General features: G+C 42.7%; 1 protein-coding gene across 1 annotated transcript; it reads right to left on the bottom strand.

The window, feature by feature from the left end:
- Positions 1-2,887: 2,887 nt before the first annotated feature.
- On the bottom strand, positions 2,888-19,967 carry washc3 (WASH complex subunit 3). The gene is made up of 4 exons (XM_048607966.1): positions 19,392-19,967; positions 16,064-16,162; positions 13,194-13,259; positions 2,888-2,911 (listed from the first exon to the last, which is right to left on the bottom strand). The coding sequence occupies exons 1-4, from the start codon at positions 19,515-19,517 to the stop codon at positions 2,903-2,905; spliced, it is 300 nt and encodes a 99-aa protein (XP_048463923.1). The 5' UTR covers positions 19,518-19,967; the 3' UTR covers positions 2,888-2,902.
- Positions 19,968-20,158: the final 191 nt, after the last annotated feature.

The following is a 20,158-nucleotide window of genomic DNA, read 5'->3' as shown; positions in this document are numbered from 1 at the left end:
CTCCTCAAGTCTTTCTAAAATCTTTCTCCTCTCACCTTAAAATATGCCCCCAAGTCTTAAAATCCCCTGCCCTAGGGAAAAGACACCTGCCATTCATCTTATCTATACCCCTCATGATTTTATAAACCTCTATAAAGTCACCCCTCAATGTCCTACTGTGCATTTAAGACCAGCCTATCCAACCAATCAAGTCCCAGCCTATCCAACCTCTCCCCATAACTCAAACCCTCCTTTCCCAGCATCAGCCTGGTAAATCTCTTCTGAACCTTCTCCAGCTTAATAATATCCTTCCTAAAACAGGGCAACCAGAACTGGGCACGGTACTCCGGATGAGGTCTCCTCTCAATTACATCCTGTACAACCCCAACATGATGTCCCAACCCTCAAACTCAAAGGTCTGACCAATGAAGGCAAGTGTGCTAAATGCCTTCTTAACCACCCTGTCTACATGTGATGCAAACTTCAAAGAATTATGTACCTGAACCCCTAGGTCTGTCTATTTTACAACACGACCCAAGCCCTATTTAGTACAGCTCACCAATTTTCTCCTACTCTTAGCTCTTATTATCACTTATGCAGCTTTTCTTCTGTTCTGTTCTTCTGTCCATAATCATCATTTTATCTAACGCTTTCATATCTCTTTCTCTCTCTGGTCTCTGTCTCCACCTATCTGCTCCATCTCCACTAAAGCCCCCAACCTGGTCTTCAGTATAAATACCACTTTTTTCCCCCAACTGCTAACAGTTCTGATGAAGAGTCACCGAAATTGAAACATTAACTCTACTTTCTTTCTGCTGCCAGAGCTGCTGAGTTTCTCCAACAATTTGTTTTTGTGTTGGATCAAGCTTGGTGTTGGGAAAAATTCAGAACAGGTCATATTGTCTGCTTCATTTCTCTATCTTACATAAATTAAAGAGACAGTCCTGAAACTTCATACTTGTGACAAAATGACATGCCTGCCAAAACCACTGGAGTGGTTACAGTATAGAAGGCAGCTATTCAGCACATTTGGTCTGTCTTGGCTCTCTGTAAGAGCAATTCAGCTGGTCCCATTCCTCTGTAACCTTTCAAGTTTTCTCTGTTCAAGCATTTACCCAATTTATTTTCAAAACTCACAACTGAATCTGCCTGTATCACAATTCCAGGAAATGCATTCCAGACCTTAACCACGTAATGTGTAAAATATGTTTTTCCGTATGTTACAACTGGTTCTTTTGACAATCACTTTCAATCGGTACGGTCTTCTGCAATTGGGAACAGTTTCTCTCTCTCTGGGCCATGTATGATTGTGAACACCTCAATCAAATCTTCTCCAAGGAGAACAGCTTCTGCAATCTATCCTTATAACTGGAGTCCCTTATCACTGGAGCTGTTATTGACAATCTTCTTTGCACCCTCTCAAGAGTCTTCACCTCCTTCCGAGAACACAGTCCCCAGAATTGGATGCAATACTCCCACTGAGGCTAGACCAGTGTTTTCAGTGAATGACCATATATACAGATGCAATGCCACACTCTATCCTCAGTTAGCAAACCTTCCAAAATAAATAAGGTCACTGACATCATTTCAAAGAAAGCATGCCCCACTAAAGCTTATGACAAAACCTTTGGAAAAGATACAGAGGGTGACTCTCCCATTTTAAATATTAAAGAGTAAGTAATGTTAAACACTGTTAAAAGTATCAGTATTGTCTGTCTATGCAGGCCAGACAGCTTACAGCCCTGTACGTGAACTGAATCAATATAAAATACAAACTGGCATGCCATTGCCTCTCAGTGTACAGAGATTGATGGATAGAAGCTACTACTACTACTGGTACTGCAACTTCTAAAATCAACACTAGCTGTTCCAAAGACAGCACCTCATGTTTCTGCTGGCACTTTGTAACTTTAGCAATGCTCTGACTTATAGTCTGTGGTAAATGAGTGGTGGCTGCCATTTAATACACTAGCCCACCAGCTGTGTATGGAAGTGAGCACTATCTCAGCTTCTCCATCACTACATGTTCCAGCTGTAGCACAACAGACGGGCAGAAATGCAGTACAAGATGATTTTTTGTTCTTAATAAAAACAGAAAGTGTTGGCAAAACTCAACTGGTCTGGCAGCTTCTGTGGAGAGAATAACAGAGTTAATGTTTTGAAACCAATCTGAATTCTTCAAGCCAGTTCTGAAGATACCAGACTCAAAATGATAACGTTTCTTTCTCCATAGATTCGGGCAGACCTGCTGAGTTTTGCTAGCACTTTGTTTTTATTTCACATTTCCAGCATCGATAGTATTATACTTTTATGTACATTTTTTATCCTTGTTATTATACAGAAACTATTACACAGAATTAAGTCCAGACACTATTTTGTCAAACGTTTCATTATATTGTTAATCTTACAGCTCAGCAAACCTATCTGCTTATCACGCTCAATTCTTTATCATTTCTTTCTGTGCTCGATCCTGGGAATGATGGCATGAGAGATGGAGGTGTAGTGGTAAAGTTGCTAGACTAGTAAGAGAGAGACCAAAGCAAATGCTCTGGTGTCACTGGTTCAAAATCAATTCAAGGAATAGAAAGTTGGTTTAAGTAACAGTGATAAGTATCATCCAATGTCACAAAAAAACCATTTGATTTACTAACGTTCTTTAGGGGAGGAAATTTGCTGTCTTAACCTGGTCTGGCCTACATATGTGATAAGTCCCAGAAATCAGTTCCAGTGTATTTGGGGATGGGCAACAAATGCTGGCCTTATCCACCTTCTCTAAGCCGCTGGGTTTTCATTTGTTGTAATACTTCTGCAGCAGTGATCTGCTCAAAACACTCTTCCACCTTGGATTCTTGGATTCCTTTCTCGACCTTGTCCCTAGCAAACTCTTCATCCTTTTCCAAGAATGGACTCCACCTTCCTTCCTTCATGTGGACTTGAATGTACATGACAATTGGTTAAATCATCCATCGCCACATCGAGTATTATTGAGTCTTGCTCCAGTCATCCAAAACTACTCACTGCACCAGCAACACCCAGAATGCAAACACAGATCTCTCCTTGCTCCACTTTATAACCAGCCATCTTCTTAAAACCTCCTCCTAATAAACCCCTTTCCACCTTCACCTCCAACAAAAGGAAGCAGCTCACTGTCTTCTTTGTTACTAAGTTGGAGTCCATATGTTCAGCGTCCAATGATATACCCTCCCCTTCAAGTTTCCCCTGCCCTAGCCCTGACTCAGTCAGAAATCACAATGACACCAGGTTATGGTCCAACAGGTTTATTTGAAATCACAACCTAGTGTTGTGTGACTTCTGACTTTGTCCACCTCAGTCCAACACCAGCACCTCCACATTGTAGCCCTGACTTAGCATCATGTCTCATCTCTCTTCTTCTCTGTGAAAACAACTCGCACGCCTTTCAATCCTTCCAATGCCCCTGATGCCACACGGCTTCTCCTGTATTTTGAGTAAGTAACAATTTCCTTCAGTTGAACACCATTGTTTACTTCACTCTCATCACAAATCTGTTCCCTGGCCCCCAACTGCCTGCTCTCTGTCCTGACACTGAATCATATTTGGGTGTTTATTTGCACGGACCCTCAGAGTAACCCCAGAAGTCTCCTTCTGCCAGTTCTAGGCTGATTGATTGTAGCAGCTCCTCAGCTCGATGAGAGCTTAGAATGCAATGTTTACAACTTTGTAAATAAACATCAAGAAATTCCAACAGAGCCATTTTGTAAAGGTAATATTTGGTGGGTTCAGTTACATGAAAGTTATGGATGAAGCTAAGGGATGGGAGTTCCAGAGCTCAGCAGAGGTTATTAAAGTTTCCAGAACAAGTAATAGGACAGAGAGTATGGAAAGGGTCAGGTATCTAAATTCAGACACAGCAAATAAGGGGACAACTATGAGAAAGGGAGGCAGTCACCACAGGACTGAGGGTGTTGCATTTAAATATGCGCAGTATATGAAATGAGGTAAATGAGCTTATAGCACAGATTGAAATTGGTGGATACGATGTCGTGACATGTAGCTGCGAGGGGATCAGGGCAGGAAACCAAATAAACTAAATATCCAAGGATACATGCCCTATCAAAAGGTTGGGCAAATTGGTGGGGTTGTGGGGGGGGGGTCGTTGTCTTGTTAGTGAGAAATGAAATTACATCGATATCAATAATAGAGTTGGAAGGCATAGAATCTGTGTGGGTGGAGTTGAGGAGCCAAGACTCTGATGGGAATTTTGTACATGCTTCCTAGCAGTGGTCAGGATGTGGGGAAGAAAATAAATCAAGAGATAGAAAAGACGTGTAAGAAAAGCAGTTTTATAATAATCATGGAAGACTTCGATATGCAGATGGATTGGCAAATTTAGATTGGTAGCAGATCTAAAGAAAAGAAATTTGTGGAACGTCTACGAGATTTTTTTTGCAGATTGTGGTGCAGCCCACAAGAGAACAGGCACTTCTGGATTTGGTGATATGTGATGAGGTAGATTTGATTGAGCTCAAGGGGAAGGAACACCTAGTGACCATAATATGATATAAGCTGAAATCGGGTATAATGGTATCATAATTGAGTAAAGGTAACTAAAAAGACATGAGGGAGGAGCTGGCCAGAGTTGACTGGAAGGGGAGCAAAACAGGGCAGATGGTACAGCAGCAATGGCAGGAATTTCTGAAGGTAATTCGAGAGAAATTCTCAGCAAAAATTCATTCCAAGGATGAAGAAACATTCTAAGGGGAGGATGAGGCTAACATATGTGTTTGCATGACAGGGAAGTCAGGGACAGCATAAAAGCAAAAGAGAATGCATACAAGGTGAACATAGTGGAAAGCCAGAGGATTGGGAGGCCTTTAAAAACTAACACATGATAACTAAAAAGCAACAAGGAGGAAAAGATGAAATATAAGGGTATGCTAGCTAGTAATATAAAAGAAGATTGCAAGAGGTCTTTTTAGATACCTAAAAGGTAAGAGAGAGGGAAGAGTGGAAATTGGACCAATGGAAAATGAGGCTAGAGAATTAGTAATGGGACGCAAAGAAATGACACAGGAGCTCAATAGGTACGTTACATCAGTTTTCACAGTTGATGACACCAGCAGCATACCTGAACTTCAAGAGAGTCAAGGAGCAGAGGTGAGTGTATTGAGCATCACTAAGGAGAAGGTGCTAGGGAAGCTGAAAGGTCTGAAGGTGGACAAATAACCTGGACCAGATGAACTACACCTGTAGAGGCATTTGTGGTGATCTTTCAGGAATCACTGGAGTCAGGGAGGGTCCCAGGGGACTGGAAAATGGCAAATGTAACACCCTGTTTAGTAAGGGAGGGAGGCAGAAGCCAGGAAACTAAAGCTCGGTTAGCCTGACCTCGGTCATTGGTAAGAATTTAGAGTCCGTTATTAAAGATGAGATTGTAGAGTACTTGGAAGTGCATGGTAAAATAGGGCTGAGTCAGTGTGGCTTCGTCAATTGGAAGTCAGGCCTGACAAACCTGTTATAATTCTTTGAAGGGGTAATGAGCAAGTTTGACAAAGGACAGCCAGTGGGATGTGATCTATTTGGATTTCCATAAGGCCTTTGACAAGGTGCCACATAGAATTCTGCTAAATAAGAGCCCATAGTGTTATGGGAAAGTACTGGCATGGATAGAGGATTGGCTGTCTGGCAAATGGCAGACAGTAGGGATAAAGGGGACTTCTTCAGGATGGCAGCCTGTGACTAATGGACTTGCCAAGGATTCTATGTTGGGACCACAACTATTCAAATTATACACTGACAACCTGGCTTTCAGTTGTTTCAGCCGCGGGAGTCCAGGAGGAAGTGCGAGGGCAGCCTGGGAAGGTGAGCTTTTTCGATTGTAAAAGTCTTACCTCGCGTGACTCCATTTTCGGAGTGAGTAAGTGAGGTAATATATTTGGGCGGTTGCTTTACCCGAAACACTACCGAGGTAGTGTCTCCCACCCATCCTCCTCCTCTAACCAAAAAAAAAAGGTTCTGAGCGCTGATTTGGTAAGGCTACTAGTATTTTTTTTTTTTTAATTTGTCTGTTTGGGAAGTCAGAACAGTGGGAATGGATGTTAGGGCAGTTGTATGCTCCTCCTGTAGAATGTGGGAGGTAAGGGTCACCACTAGTGTCCCCACTGACTTCATCTGCGGGAAGTGCACCCAACTCCAGCTCCTCGGAAACCGTGTTAGGGAACTGGAGCTGGAGCTGGATGAACTTCGGATCATTCGGGAGGCTGAGGGGGTAATTGAGAGGAGTTACGGGGAGGTAGTCACACCTTAGGTACAGGAAAAAAGTAGATGGGTTACAGTCAGGGGACGGAAAGGGAACAGGCAGACAGTGCAGGGATCCCCTGTGGCCGTTCCCCTCAAAAACAAGTATACCGTTTTGGATACTGTTGGGGGGACGAATTACCAGGGGTAAGCCATGGGGTACAGGTCTCTGGCACAGAGTCTGTCCCTGTTGCTCAGAAGGGAAGGGGGGAGAGGAGGAGAGCATTAGTCATTGAGGACTCCATAGTTAGGGGGACAGATAGGAGATTCTGTGGGAGCGAGAGAGACTCGCGGTTGGTGTGTTGCCTCCCAGGTGCCAGGGTCCGTGATGTCTCGGATCATGTTTTCGGGATCCTTAAGGGGGAGGGGGAGCAGCCCCAAGTCGTGGTCCACATAGGCACCAACGACATAGGTAGGAAAAGGGATGGGGACGTAAGGCAGAAATTCAAGGAGCTAGGGTGGAAGCTTAGAGCTAGAACAAACAGAGTTGTTATCTCTGGTTTGTCACCCGTGCCACGTGCTAGCGAGGCGAGGAATAGGGAGAGAGAGCAGTTGAACACATGGCTACAGGGATGGTGCAGGAGGGAGGGATTCAGATACCTGGATAATTGGGGCTCATTCTGGGGTAGGTGGGACCTCTACAAACGGGATGGTCTACACCTGAACCAGAGGGGTACCAATATCCTGGGGGGGAAATTTGCTAATGCTCTTCGGGAGGGTTTAAACTAATTCAACAGGGGCGTGGGAACCTGAATTGTAGCTCCAGTGTACAGGAGGTTGAGAGTAGTGAGGTCATAAATAAGGTTTCAAGGTCGCAGGAGTGTACCGGCAGGCAGGAAGGTGGTTTGAAGTGTGTCTACTTCAATGCCAGGAGCATCCGGAATAAGGTGGGTGAACTTGCAGCATGGGTTGGTACCTGGGACTTCGATGTTGTGGCCATTTTGGAGACATGGATAGAGCAGGGACAGGAATGGTTGTTGCAGGTTCCGGGGTTTAGATGTTTCAGTAAGATCAGGGAAGGTGGTAAAAGAGGGGGAGGTGTGGCATTGTTAGTCAAGGACAGTATTACGGTGGCAGAAAGGACATTTGATGACAACTCGTCTACTGAGGTAGTATGGGCTGAGGTTAGAACCAGGAAAGGAGAGGTCATCCTGTTGGGAGTTTTCTATAGGCCTCCGAAAAGTTCCAGAGATGTAGAGGAAAAGATTGCAAAGATGATTCTGGATAGGAGCGAAAGTAACAGGGTAGTTGTTATGGGGGACTTTAACTTTCCAAATATTGACTGGAAACGCTATAGTTCGAGTACTTCAGATGGGTCAGTTTTTGTCCAATGTGTGCAGGAGGGTTTCCTGACACAGTATGTAGATAGGCCAACAAGAGGCGAGGCCACATTGGATTTGGTACTGGGTAATGAACCAGGCCAGGTGTTAGATTTGGAGGTAGGTGAGCACTTTGGTGATAGTGACCACAATTCGGTTACGTTTACTTTAGCGATGGAAAGGGATCGGTATATAACGCAGGGCAAGAGTTATAGCTGGGGGAAAGGCAATTCTGAGGCGATGAGGCAAGATTTAGGATGCATAGGATGGAGAAGGAAACTGCAGGGGCTGGGCACAATTGAAATGTGGAGCTTGTTCAAGGAACAGCTACTGCGTGTCCTTGAGAAGTATGTACCTGTCAGGCAGGGAGGAAGTGGTCGAGCGAGGGAACCATGGTTTACTAACGAAGTTGAATCTCTTGTCAAGAGGAAGAAGGAGGCTTATGCAGAGATGAGGCGTGAAGGCTCAGTTAGGGTGCTTGAGAGTTACAAGTTAGCCAGGAAGGACCTAAAGAGAGAGCTAAGAAGAGCCAGGAGGGGACATGAGAAGTCTTTAGCAGGTAGGATCAAGGAAAACCCTAAAGCTTTCTACAGGTATGTCAGGAATAAAAGAATGACTAGAGTAAGATTGGGGCCGGTCAAGGACAGTAGTGGGAAGTTGTGCGTGGAGTCTGAAGAGATAGGAGAGGTGCTAAATGAATATTTTTCGTCAGTATTCACACAGGAAAAAGACAATGTAGTCGAGGAGAATACTGAGATACAGTCTATTAGACTAGACGGGATTGAGGTTCATAAGGAGGAGGTGTTAGCAATTCTGGAAGGTGTGAAAATAGATAAGTCCCCTGGGCTGGATGGGATTTATCCTAGGATTCTCTGGGAAGCTAGAGAGGAGATTGCAGAGCCTTTGGCTTTGATCTTTATGTCGTCATTGTCTTCAGGAATAGTGCCAGAAGACTGGAGACGAGCAAATGTTGTCCCCTTGTTCAAGAAGGGGAGTAGAGACAACCCTGGTAATTATAGACCAGTGAGCCTTACTTCGGTTGTGGATAAAGTGTTGGAAAGGATTATAAGAGATAGGATTTATAATCATCTAGAAAGGAATAATTTGATTAGGAATAGTCAACACGGTTTTGTGAAGGGTAGGTCGTGCCTCACAAACCTTATTGAGTTCTTCGAGAAGGTGACCAAACAGGTGGATGAGGGTAAAGTGGTTGATGTGGTGTATTTGGATTTCAGTAAAGCGTTTGATAAGGTTCCCCATGGTAGGCTATTGCAGAAAATACGGAGGCATGGGATTCAGGGGGATTTAGCGGTTTGGATCAGAAATTGGCTAGCTGTAAGAAGACAGAGGGTGGTGGTTGATGGGAAATGTTCATCCTGGAGTTCAGTTACTAGTGGTGTACCTCAAGGATCTGTTTTGGGGCCACTGCTGTTTGTCATTTTTATAAATGACCTGGATGAGGGCGTAGAAGGATGGGTTAGTAAATTTGCGGATGACACCAAAGTTGGTGGAGTTGTGGATAGTGCGGAAGGATGTTGCAGGTTACAGAGGGACATAGATAAGCTGCAGAGCTGGGCTGAGAGGTGGCAAATGGAGTTTAATGCGGAAAAGTGTGAGGTGATTCGCTTTGGAAGGAGTAACAGGAATACAGAGTACTGGGCTAATGGTAAGACTCTTGGTAGTGTAGATGAGCAGAAAGATCTTGGTGTCCATGTGCATAGATCACTGAAAGTTGCCACCCAGGTTGATAGCGTTGTTAAGAAGGCGTACAGTATGTTAGGTTTTATTGGTAGAGGGATTGAGTTTCGGAGCCATGAGGTCATGTTGCAGCTGTACAAAACTCTGGTGCGGCCGCACTTGGAGTATTGCGTACAGTTCTGGTCACCGCATTATAGGAAGGATGTGGAAGCATTGGAAAGGGTGCAGAGGAGATTTACCAGGATGTTGCCTGGTATGGAGGGAAGGTCTTATGAGGAAAGGCTGAGGGTCTTGAGGCTGTTTTCGTTAGAGAGAAGGTTAAGAGGTGACTTGATAGAGACATACAAGATGATCAGAGGATTAGATAAGGTGGACAGTGGGAGCCTTTTTCCTCGGATGGTGATGGCTAGCACGAGGGGACATAGCTTTAAATTGAGGGGTGATAGATATAGGACAGATGTCAGAGGTAGGTTCTTTACTCAGAGAGTAGTAAGGGCGTGGAATGCCCTGCCTGCAAAAGTAGTAGACTCGCCCACTTTAAGGGCATTTAAATGGTCATTGGATAAACATATGGATGATAATGGAATAGTTTAGGTTAGATGGGCTTCAGATTGGTTTCACAGGTCGGCGCAACATCGAGGGCCGAAGGGCCTGTACTGCACTGTAATGTTCTATGTTTTATGTTCTATGGACCACCACCTTCTCAACGGCAACTAGGAATGGCCAATAAATGCTAGCCAACCAGTGATGCTCACGTCCCACAAATCAATAAAAAACAGAACTGACAGCATTCTTGCCAAGTTTGCAGACGTAAAGATAGGTGGAGGGACAGTTAGTGTTGAGGAAGCAGGGAAGTTGCAGGAGGACTTGGACAGGCTAGGAGAATGGGCACAGTATGGCAAATGGAATACAATGTGAGAAAGTGAGAGGTTATGCAGTTTGGTAGGAAGAAGAGAGGCATAGGCTATTTTCTAAGCAGGGAAAGGCTTTGGAAATCTGAAGCACAAAGGAACTTGAGAGTCCTAGTTCAGGATTCTCTTAAGGCTAACATGCAGGTTCAGTTGGCAGTTAGGAAGCAAAATGCAGTGTTAGCATTCATTTTAAGAGGGCTAGAATACAACAGCACAAATGTAGTGCTGAGGCTGTATAAGGTTCTGGTCAGACTGCATTTGGAATATTGAGACACGTTTTGGGTCCCATATCTAAGGAAAGATGTGTTGGTATTGGAGGGGATCGAGAAGTGGTTTACAAGAATGATCTCAGATGAAGAGCTTGTCATACGAGAAGTGTTTGAGGACTCTGGATCTGTACTCAACGGAGTTTCAAAGGACAAGTGGGATCTGACTGAAACTTACAGAATACTGAGAGGCCTGCATAGAGTGGATGTGGAGAAGATGTTTCTACTAGTGGGAGAGATGAGGACCAGTGGGCACAGCCTCAAAATGAAGGGATGACTCTTTAGAACTGAGATGATGAGGAATTTATTCAGCTAGAGGCTGGCGAATCTGTGGAACTCGTTGCCACAGAGGGTTGCAGAGGCCAAGTCACTGGGTGTATTTAGGACAGACATACATAGGTTCTTGTTTGCGTAAGGGGATTTTGGGTTACCTGGAGAATGCAGGAGGAATAGGGTTGAGTAACATATCAGACATGATTTAATGGCAGAACAGATTCAATGGGCTAAATTCTGCTCCTATATCTTATTACGGACTTTGCAAAATAGTGTTTTTAAGGTTGTAAACTCAATTCAAGCAAGATCCTTTCAGCACTGCTTGTTTAAATCCTTACTCGATAAATTCAATGTTGCTTAGGGGGAACTAATCCTCAATGCTGATGGGAGGTAGTTAAATCAAGAAAAGATCCTCCAAAGATTTTTGAGATTTGATGCCTGAAATCATTACTTTTATTAAATCAAGGAATAAAGTGCACAGTGATCTGTCAGGCATGTGTAGCTGTCCTACGGGTTCCTTACAGACATAATGGCAAAACTAAATGAGCTGAACTGTGAACTGTAGGGAAAGGACAGTGTCTCAGCAATTTACGTTCAGTGCTGCGGATGCACTCAAACTGGAACTGGGTCTTGGTCCTCCCAATTAAAATATAAAATCCTGCTACACTTTCTAAGTTGGAAGAAAATACTAGAAAAAAAGTCAAAGACAAATAAAATAATACAACCAGAAAACCTCTGCATATCCCTGAGGAAGTTAGCACAGGGATTCAACAGGCAATTTCAGGAACTGATGTGTTGGAACAATTCGTCATGTTTGTCTCAAAATCATTTCTTTAATTAGACATTGGTAGATTGGCTATCAAATTCTATCAGGGGTTTGATTTTCAAAGCAGTGAAGTTGATGTGGAGATTGTTACTATACAAAATGGTAAAATGGTATTCAGCTGAAAGCCAGATGGAGACAGCAATTTTTGGGAACTTGCAAACAGAGAAAAATATCGACTCCTCTCATCCTGGGCTCTTAAAGTGGAGGCTTACTTTGGCTCCACATCTCTCTGTGAGACAGCATTCTCTCAAATGAAGATAATCAGGCCCAAATATTGCACCAGCCTTATAGATAGACAGCATCTGTAGTTTCAAACTACAACCCAGACTTCAATGCACTGGCAGATAATGTGCAGTCACAGGTATCACACTAAGACTTGGTGAATAGAGGACAACATGGATAATCACATACCCTTGGTTTTAGATTTATATAGCACTGAAAACAAACTGCTAATTGCTAAACCCAGTAAACCTGGGTTGCAATTAAATTCAAAAAAATGATCATATGTTAAAGATTGGAGACCACTGGATTATATGATAGAGTTTAAAGAAACGGCAAGTATCAGGAAAAATAAGAAAACCAATTATAAAGCCTAAAAATCACCATGTCTGCAACCTGGTCATTTATTAGAACTACTGCGTCAATACGGAAAGGCTCCCTTATTTGCACCTTCCAAGAAGAACAAGGGCAGCAAGTGCGAGGGAATACTGTCACTTCTAAAGCTTCCCTACAAGACATATTTTCCAAATCTGTGAACTCCAGATGCATGGGTGATTCATCACCTACAGGTTCCCCTCCGACCCACTCACCACCTCCATTTTTTCACTGTCTCTGGGTTAATATACCCTAACTTTCTTTCTAATAGCACCATTGGTGTATCTAATCTAGCAGTTTTGGTCAGTGGCTCAATACTACCTTCTTAAAGGCAATTAGCAGGGGGAAACAAATACTGGCCTGGTCAACGACATCAACGTTTCTCAAATTTTAAAAAGCAATTAGTTCTAAAGAAGATATATCAGGCTCGAAAAGTTAACTGTTTCTCTCTCCACAATTGCTGCCAGTCCTAACAAAAAACAAAGAACAAAGAAAATTACAGCACAGGAACAGGCCCTTCAGCCCTCCAAGCCTGTGCCGATCCAAATCCTCTATCTAAACCTGTCGCCTATTTTCCAAGGATCTGTATCCCTCTGCTCCCTGCCCATTCATGTATCTGTCTAGATACATCTTAAATGACGCTATCGTGCCCGCCTCTACCACCTCTGCTGGCAACGCGTTCCAGGCACCCACCACCCTCTGCGTAAAGAACTCCTGCTGAGTTTCTCCAGTATTTTCTGTGTTTGTTTTAGCAACTGGTAAATGTCAGACAAATTTGAAAATCACTTCCAAAAATATTCACAAAACCAATTGGAGTGCTTGGAACAAGTCAAACAGCAGTTGTTGCAACTGACTGCTAAGAGACCAATTCTACTTGGACATGCAATCACCCTATATTGCAATCTGCTGCTTCCAATCTACAGTCAGACCTCACTGTATAGTGATGTGTTCAATATGCAACTAGATCTGCTGTTATAACCTACTGCTGATGCATCAGTTATAGAGTACACAGAATAAAATCAGATGACACATTCACAGCCACAAAGCTCACCTTTGCCTCTAGAATATTGAGAGTTGTTTCAATTTGCTGGATACGTAGAGAAAGACTGGCCAGTTTCTGAAACAGAGAGGATAAACTAATCACATATTTGTAATAATTGCATAAACACTTGTAAAACAGAAAATAGAGTAGATTTTAGATATGGAAAACATGCCAACATTTATTTGTACTTTTAAAAATATTTTCATGCAATATGCCATTGCTGGTTTGGTCAGCATTTATTGTCCAGTTTTAATTGCACTTGAAAAGGTGGTGATGAGCTATGTTTTTAAACTGTTGCAGTCCATTTGGCACAGATACGCTCTCAGTAAGTGGGAAGGGTATGCCACTGCTGCTTCTGGTATCCAAATTGAAGCTAAGTGGTCTGTCTAGTTTTATTCCTTTTTAACTTTCTGTATCTGAATCTGTTCCTCCAGGGCATTTTCCTGTGTCTTTAAATTACTAATCCATTGACATTACCATCAAGCAAACTTATTATGACTCTCAAACACAGCAAAGTTTGTAATAAACAACATATTAGTTCTGAAGTGCAATGACAGTTGGATAATTTAATAAAACAGCACCCAGTGACATTCAAATAAACAACCTGGTGAGGAGTGCTGAGTAAATGTGTTTACATGCAAGAGAGAGAGAGCAGGAAGAATAGAACAGAATGGAAATTTATTGTCACTCTTGTGTACTCTTGTATGAAAAATACAGTGAAATGTTTTATAAGTCGCCACACCACGGCGCTTATAGTAATTACAGAAATCATACATAATAATGAGAAAAAAGTAAAATTAAGCCAAAGTTCATCACAGTTAACGGCTCTTGGGCTTAGGGAAAGCCGATTAAGGAACGATGGAATACCCAGAAGACTCAGCTGGGAGGAGACTGCCATTCCTGGACGGAACTGCCTGCAAAGCCGTAGGAATACCTGCAAGCTGAGGACAGACAGGACCTCCACATGGGGACAAGACCTCCTCATGGGGTCAAGCCCACCACACCAAGAGACCGCCACGTTGGGCCGTGACCACCATTTCTGGATGAGACCGCCTGCTGGGCTGCTGGAATACCTAGAAACTGACGCTGAAGACGTCCACATGAAGACAATACCTTCACGCTGGGCTGCTGCAAAACACCTCGTCGCTGGACCAGGAGAAGCCTTCCATCGAAGCAGTTAAAAGAAAGTAAGGTGAATCTTGATAATAAATAATAACTGGAAACATTAAAAAAAGGCAGAGAAAAAAAAAGAGCGGACAGAGTAGTTGAGCTCTGGATTCATGGGCTATGGAGCCCACATGCTGCCTGCTACTCCATCACTACATTATGTCATTAAAGAGAGCTTAGGAAAAGGACACAGAGTGTTTGACAAGAATAACAAAAACTTCCCAGCCTCAAAATAGTGCCATAGAATCTTTAACATTCACCTCATTGTCCTAAATGTAAAATTTTCATTTATACAGCATTCTTCTTGACTTATTCCTTCTAATTGCTCCAGCTGTGGACCTCCGAGGTTTGTGCATGGAGAAACCGAAAGCGAATGTATTGGCAAGACTGATTGGCACGTGTGCACCTTGGGAGTGGCTGCACAGCAGCGCGACTTACAGAAAACATTACTTACAACCATGAGACATGCCAAAGCCAAGAAATGCAGTAACTGTTGTAATGTTGGAAATGTGACAGCTAATTTCCAAACGGTAAATTCATACTTACAGCCATGTGGTAATACCCAATCTGTTTTTGCTTTATTTGTTGAGGGAAAAATATTAGCCACAGGACATGGGTGGGGGGATCCCTTCTGCTCTTCTTTGAAGTAGTGTCATGGGATCTTCACATCCATCCCATCAGGCAGCTAGGATCTCAGGTTAAAGGCTCATTTGAAAGACAGTACTTTTGGCAGTGCAGCACTCCCTCAGTACTGCAGTGGAGTATTAGCCCAGAATGTAGGCTCAAATTCTACAGTACAGGAGAACTTAATCTTCTCACTCAAGCAGAATCGCTACCAACAAAACGTGTTACAAACTGTGAGCTCCACATTGTGGTAAATCAGCCCTTAAGGCCCAGACAATTCAATCTGGTTAGCATGTCATTCCCCATTTTTAGGTGGGTCTGGTTTTCATGCTGTAGATTTCCTTGTGCATAGATCCTAAATCTGACTTTCTGACTCACAGATAGAGACAGTCACAAATCAACAGCAGTGTGGAGGTCCAAGATGGACAGACTGTGGGATAGTGGTACTGTGACTGGACTGGTAAATGAGACCTACCCCAGGCTAATGCTTTGGGGGATATGAGTTAAAATTCTGTCATGGAAGCTGGTGGAATTTAAATTCAATTACTAAATCAAGAACTGAAAGCTAATCTCAGTGAGGGTGACCATGAAAGTATCACCAATTGTTCTAAAAACCCATTGAAGTCACTAATCCCCTTTAGGGAAGGAAATCAGAAGTCCTTTCTTGGTCTGGCCTACTTGTGACTGCAGACCCAGAGCAATGTGGTTAATTCTTGACTGCCCTCAGAAATTGGTTCAAGGGCAAATAGGAAAGGGCAACAAATCCTGATAACACATAGTTGTAGGTATAAGCCACAGATTTACAGAATTATTGTTAAAATTACAAGGAACCAGTGTTGTAACCTGAATTCAAACCCAGCAACAAGGAAGACAAGGTCACATGGCATAATGTTACATTATTAGCCACATACAGTTAACTTTGCTGCACACTTTAAAAAACAGGTGAACACAAAAAATATCGTCCAGGTACACTGTATTTCATACTTCTCTAGAATACAAAAATAATATATTAGACAACAAACAAGAAAAACATCCACAGCTAGCAGTCAATCAATCAGAAACAAAACAGAAGGAATTTTATGAACTACCTCTTCACAAACTGTTGAAAACCGATTCAAAAACCGGACAGTGTGCGCAATAAACTGGTTGAGAAATGCCACAGTCCTTTGCTGCTGGATGGCTGGAACCTGCAGTGAAAAATCCAAAATCAATTTCACATTCTGTTGACTGCAGAAAAAAAATTCAGGAGGCTTAAGTCAATTTTGTTCATAGTTGGAGATGCAGATTAAAGGAGGAGGGAAATATTCGGAGAATTTCCAAAAGCGCAGTCCATAAGTAAGGGGTCCATGACTTACCAATGCCTAACTTAACAATGTGATTCTATATAGTGGTATAATTTTAAAGACCAACACACAAACATTTCCTGTACTTACGAATGACTGCTTAACATTGTCCTGCATTGTGTTCTGACTTGTGGACAAATCGATTTGTGAATGGTTTCCAGAATGGAAGCCATTCGCAACCCAGGGACTGCATGTACCAAATAAATACCCACACCAAAAAATCCAAAATTGAGGAATACAAGCTTGAAAAATAATGAATGGTGTTCCATTTCCAACTGATGTTCTTAATGGACAAGTAAGATTCCATACTGAAATCTAGCTTGCAAGATCACGTTTGGTCTGTTATGGTTTTAAAGAATTGGCCTGTCACTAAAACGTAAGTTTCAAATGCTGCAGATTTTACTTTAACAATAAACAATAAGTTTATTAACAAAAAAAAATAGAATGAACCAAACTATCTACTTGCAATGCAAAAGCAAAGTTTTAAACACACAGTCGAAGTATAATCCCAAAGGACTCCTTTATAAATCCAAAGGAAAATACATCCCTGGTACAGTACACAAAAGACTACTCCTACAATACTCACACCAGATTCGCCGTATCTAATACCTCAGTAGGTTTAAGTCATTTGTAACTTCAATTTACAGATTGGAACTGCAGATAACTTCTTCCTGGAGATATTATATGCCTGATTTATACATATTCAGCTTTAAGAAATCCCTTCAGGGTTTTATCTAACACTGACTCTTCACTCTGAGATAAGCTAGTTCATGACAACCGTCCCTTCTCAGAATCACTGGACCTAACCACAATCCTTATTGAACACTTTCACAGGACTTCCTCACTCATAGTCAAACTGAATCTAAAAGTTCCAGTAGTCACAAACAAAACTTGAAGATCCATTATTTATCTTGCTAATCATAAAACAATCTAAGATAAACACAAATCCATTAGCTGTGCTCAAAAACCCATTCACTCTAAAGCTAGACCTCAAAAACAATTTTAAAAGAAACCACAATTTCAGAGCCAAAGACTAGATATTAAATACAAACCGAAAGAACTGTGGATGCTGTAAATCAGGAACAAAAACAGAAGTTGCTGGTAAAGCTCAGCAGGTCTGGCAGTATCTGTGAAGAAAAGAATCGGAGTTAATGTTTCAGAACCAGTTCTGAGAAAGGGTCACCAGACCCGAAACATTAACTCTGATTTTTTTCTTCACATAAGTTGCCTGACCTGCTGAGCTTTTCCCACATCTTCTGCTTTTGTTGTTGACTAGATATTAAAATTACAGATTGAGCTTGGGGCTGCAGTTGGGGATCCATATCAGAGTTTCGGGATCAAAACTAAGGATCAAGTATTAAGATACATAGAATGTAGGAGCAGGAATAGGCCATTTGATCTCTCAAGCTTGCTCTGCCAATCATTATGATCATGGTTGACATCCCTTAACCCTTTTAGCCACAAGAGCTTTATCTACCTCTTTCTTGAAAACAATGTTTTCCACTTTCTGTGCTAGCAAATGCCTCGGGCTCACCACTCTCTGGGTGAAATTTGTCGTAACCTACTAAAAGATTTATCTCGTATCCTTAAGATATGGCCCTCGGTTCTGGACTCCAACATCAGAAACTTCTTTCTAGCATTTAACCAGTCCAGTCCTGTTGAATTTTACAGATTTCAATGAGATCTACCCCCTCATTTTTCTGAATTCCAATGAATACAATCCTAACTGACTCAATCTCTCCTAATACATCTTCCTGCCATCCCAGGAATCAATTCAGTGAGCCTTTACTGCACTCCATCTATAACAACAGCATTTTCCCTCAGATATTGAGGCCAAAACTACACACAATATTCCAGATGCGGCCCTACCAAGGCCCTGTATAACTACAGTGAGACATTCCTGCTCCTGTACTCAAATCCTCTCGCTTTGAGGCCAACAGAGTCATTTGTCTTCTTTACCTCCTGCTGCACCTGTGTGCTTACTTTCAGCTCCTGGTGAACAAGGACACCCAGGACTTGTTGATCATTCTCCTCTCTCAATTTACAGTCATTCATATAATAGTCTGCCTTCCTATTTTTCCTACTAAAGCATATAACTTCACATTTATCGACATTACACTGCATCTGCCATGCATTTACCAACTCACAGACTGACCAAATCACATTCTGACATCTTCCTCACAGTTCACCCTTCCTCTTTGTGTCATCTGCAAAGTTTGAGATATTACATTTAATTCCCTCATCTAAATGATTAACATATAATGTGAATAGCAAGGGTCCAATAATCCCTGTGAATACCCCACTAGTCACTGCCTGCCATTCAGAAAAAGACCCATTTATTTCTACCCTTTGTTTCCTGTCTGCTAACCAATTTTCAATACACTACCCTCAAACTGATGTGTTTTAGTTTTACACATTAATCTCTTATATTGGACTTTACGGAAAGCCTCTGAAAATCCAAATAATCCACATCCCCTGGCTCCCCGATCAACTCTACTAGTTACATCCGTTGAAGAATTCCAGTACATTTGTCAAGCATGATTTCCCTTTCGTAAATTCATGCTGACAGGCATTTAGAAGTTGTAGTTACATGTTGACATTAGGATTTACAGGTTATGGTTAGTGGGTTAGGATTAGGTGTTAAAGCTGCAGTTTAGGGGTTTACGTTGAAATTAAGGGGTTATGGTTGGGATTAAGGGGTTAAATTGGATTTTAAGGGGTTAGGATTATGGTTAAGGGGTTATGGTTGGGGTTAAGATTGGGACTAAAGGGTTAAATTGAGTTTAAGGGGTTAAGATTATGGTTAAGGGGCTGTGGCTGGGATTAAAGGGTTAAATTGAGTTTAAGGGGTTATGGATGGGGTTACAGGTCAGGTAGGGGAGTCAAGGAGGTAAGGGTAAGGACTCAGGCTGCGGTTAAGGGTGGAGGTTAGAGGTCAGAGGTTAAGACTAGGGTTTATGGGCGGAGGTCGAAGTTTAGGATAAGATTTAAGGGTTACAGGCTCTCGGTTAACATTTAAACTATCGCTGATAAAAAATATAGCTCTAGGAATCCCCTGTCTTTCCCCCCTCACCCGGGTCAGGTCGATCCCTGATCCCACCAACGGGAGTCCGTCCGCGTCCATTCCGCCCGGAAACAGTGCCTGACCCCTGACCCGGAAGGGAAGCGACGAAGGGCCACGGGGGCGGGGCCGGACCATAATCACCCCCCCCCAGCCCCAGGGGCAAGTGTGTGTCCGTGTCCGTGTCCCTTCTTGGGCCTACTGCTGTACCCCAGCCCTCGGGCCTAGTGTCCCACCGGAGAATCCCCATTTCATCACCAGGAGGAGGAGGCGGCCTCATGAAGAGAGCACTCGGTGACGTTCAGATTGACAACAATCTTCAAACGTGCTGGAGAAACTCAGCAGGTCTGGCAGCATCTGTGGAGAGGGACACACACACACACACACACACAGAGAGAGACAGAGTTAGCCTCTCGGCTCAAAGACCTCCCTTCAGAACTGGGAAAAAAAAAATAGGGACCCGAAGGGTTTCCAGGGAAGGCAGGAGATGGGCAAAGAAACGACAACATTGCCAGACCTGCTGAGTATTTCCAGTAATTTTGTTTTAGTTCAAAAAGTCCTTGTTTCTGATTATAGCCTCAGTTAATGGCAAAATCTCCTGTTCATTTCTATATATTTCCTATTGCGTTTCCTCAGTTCCCCCGATTCCTCATCATAGCACAGACGTCAATCCATGATTATCAACCTAACCAGTTAATGATGCAGAGATAGTAGGAACTGCAGATGCTGGAGAATCCGAGACAACAAGGTGCAGGGCTGGATGAACACAGCAGGCCAAG

Source organism: Rhincodon typus, chromosome 18 (assembly GCF_021869965.1).
Source record: "Rhincodon typus isolate 14 chromosome 18, sRhiTyp1.1, whole genome shotgun sequence".
NCBI classification, from domain to species: domain Eukaryota; kingdom Metazoa; phylum Chordata; class Chondrichthyes; order Orectolobiformes; family Rhincodontidae; genus Rhincodon; species Rhincodon typus.
Note: the sequence above shows the minus strand (reverse complement) of the source record. Positions and strands in the feature narration are given on the sequence as shown.

Excerpts from the sequence above, each read along its gene's own strand:
- washc3 (XM_048607966.1), bottom strand. The coding sequence starts at position 19,517 with ATGGTCCGGCCCCGCCCCCGTGGCCCTTCGTCGCTTCCCTTCCGGGTC. Across the intron at positions 16,163-19,391 it reads CAGGGATCGACCTGACCCGG|GTTCCAGCCATCCAGCAGCA; the intron begins GTGAGGGGGGAA and ends TTTTCACTGCAG. Across the intron at positions 13,260-16,063 it reads TTTCAACAGTTTGTGAAGAG|AAACTGGCCAGTCTTTCTCT; the intron begins GTAGTTCATAAA and ends TCTCTGTTTCAG.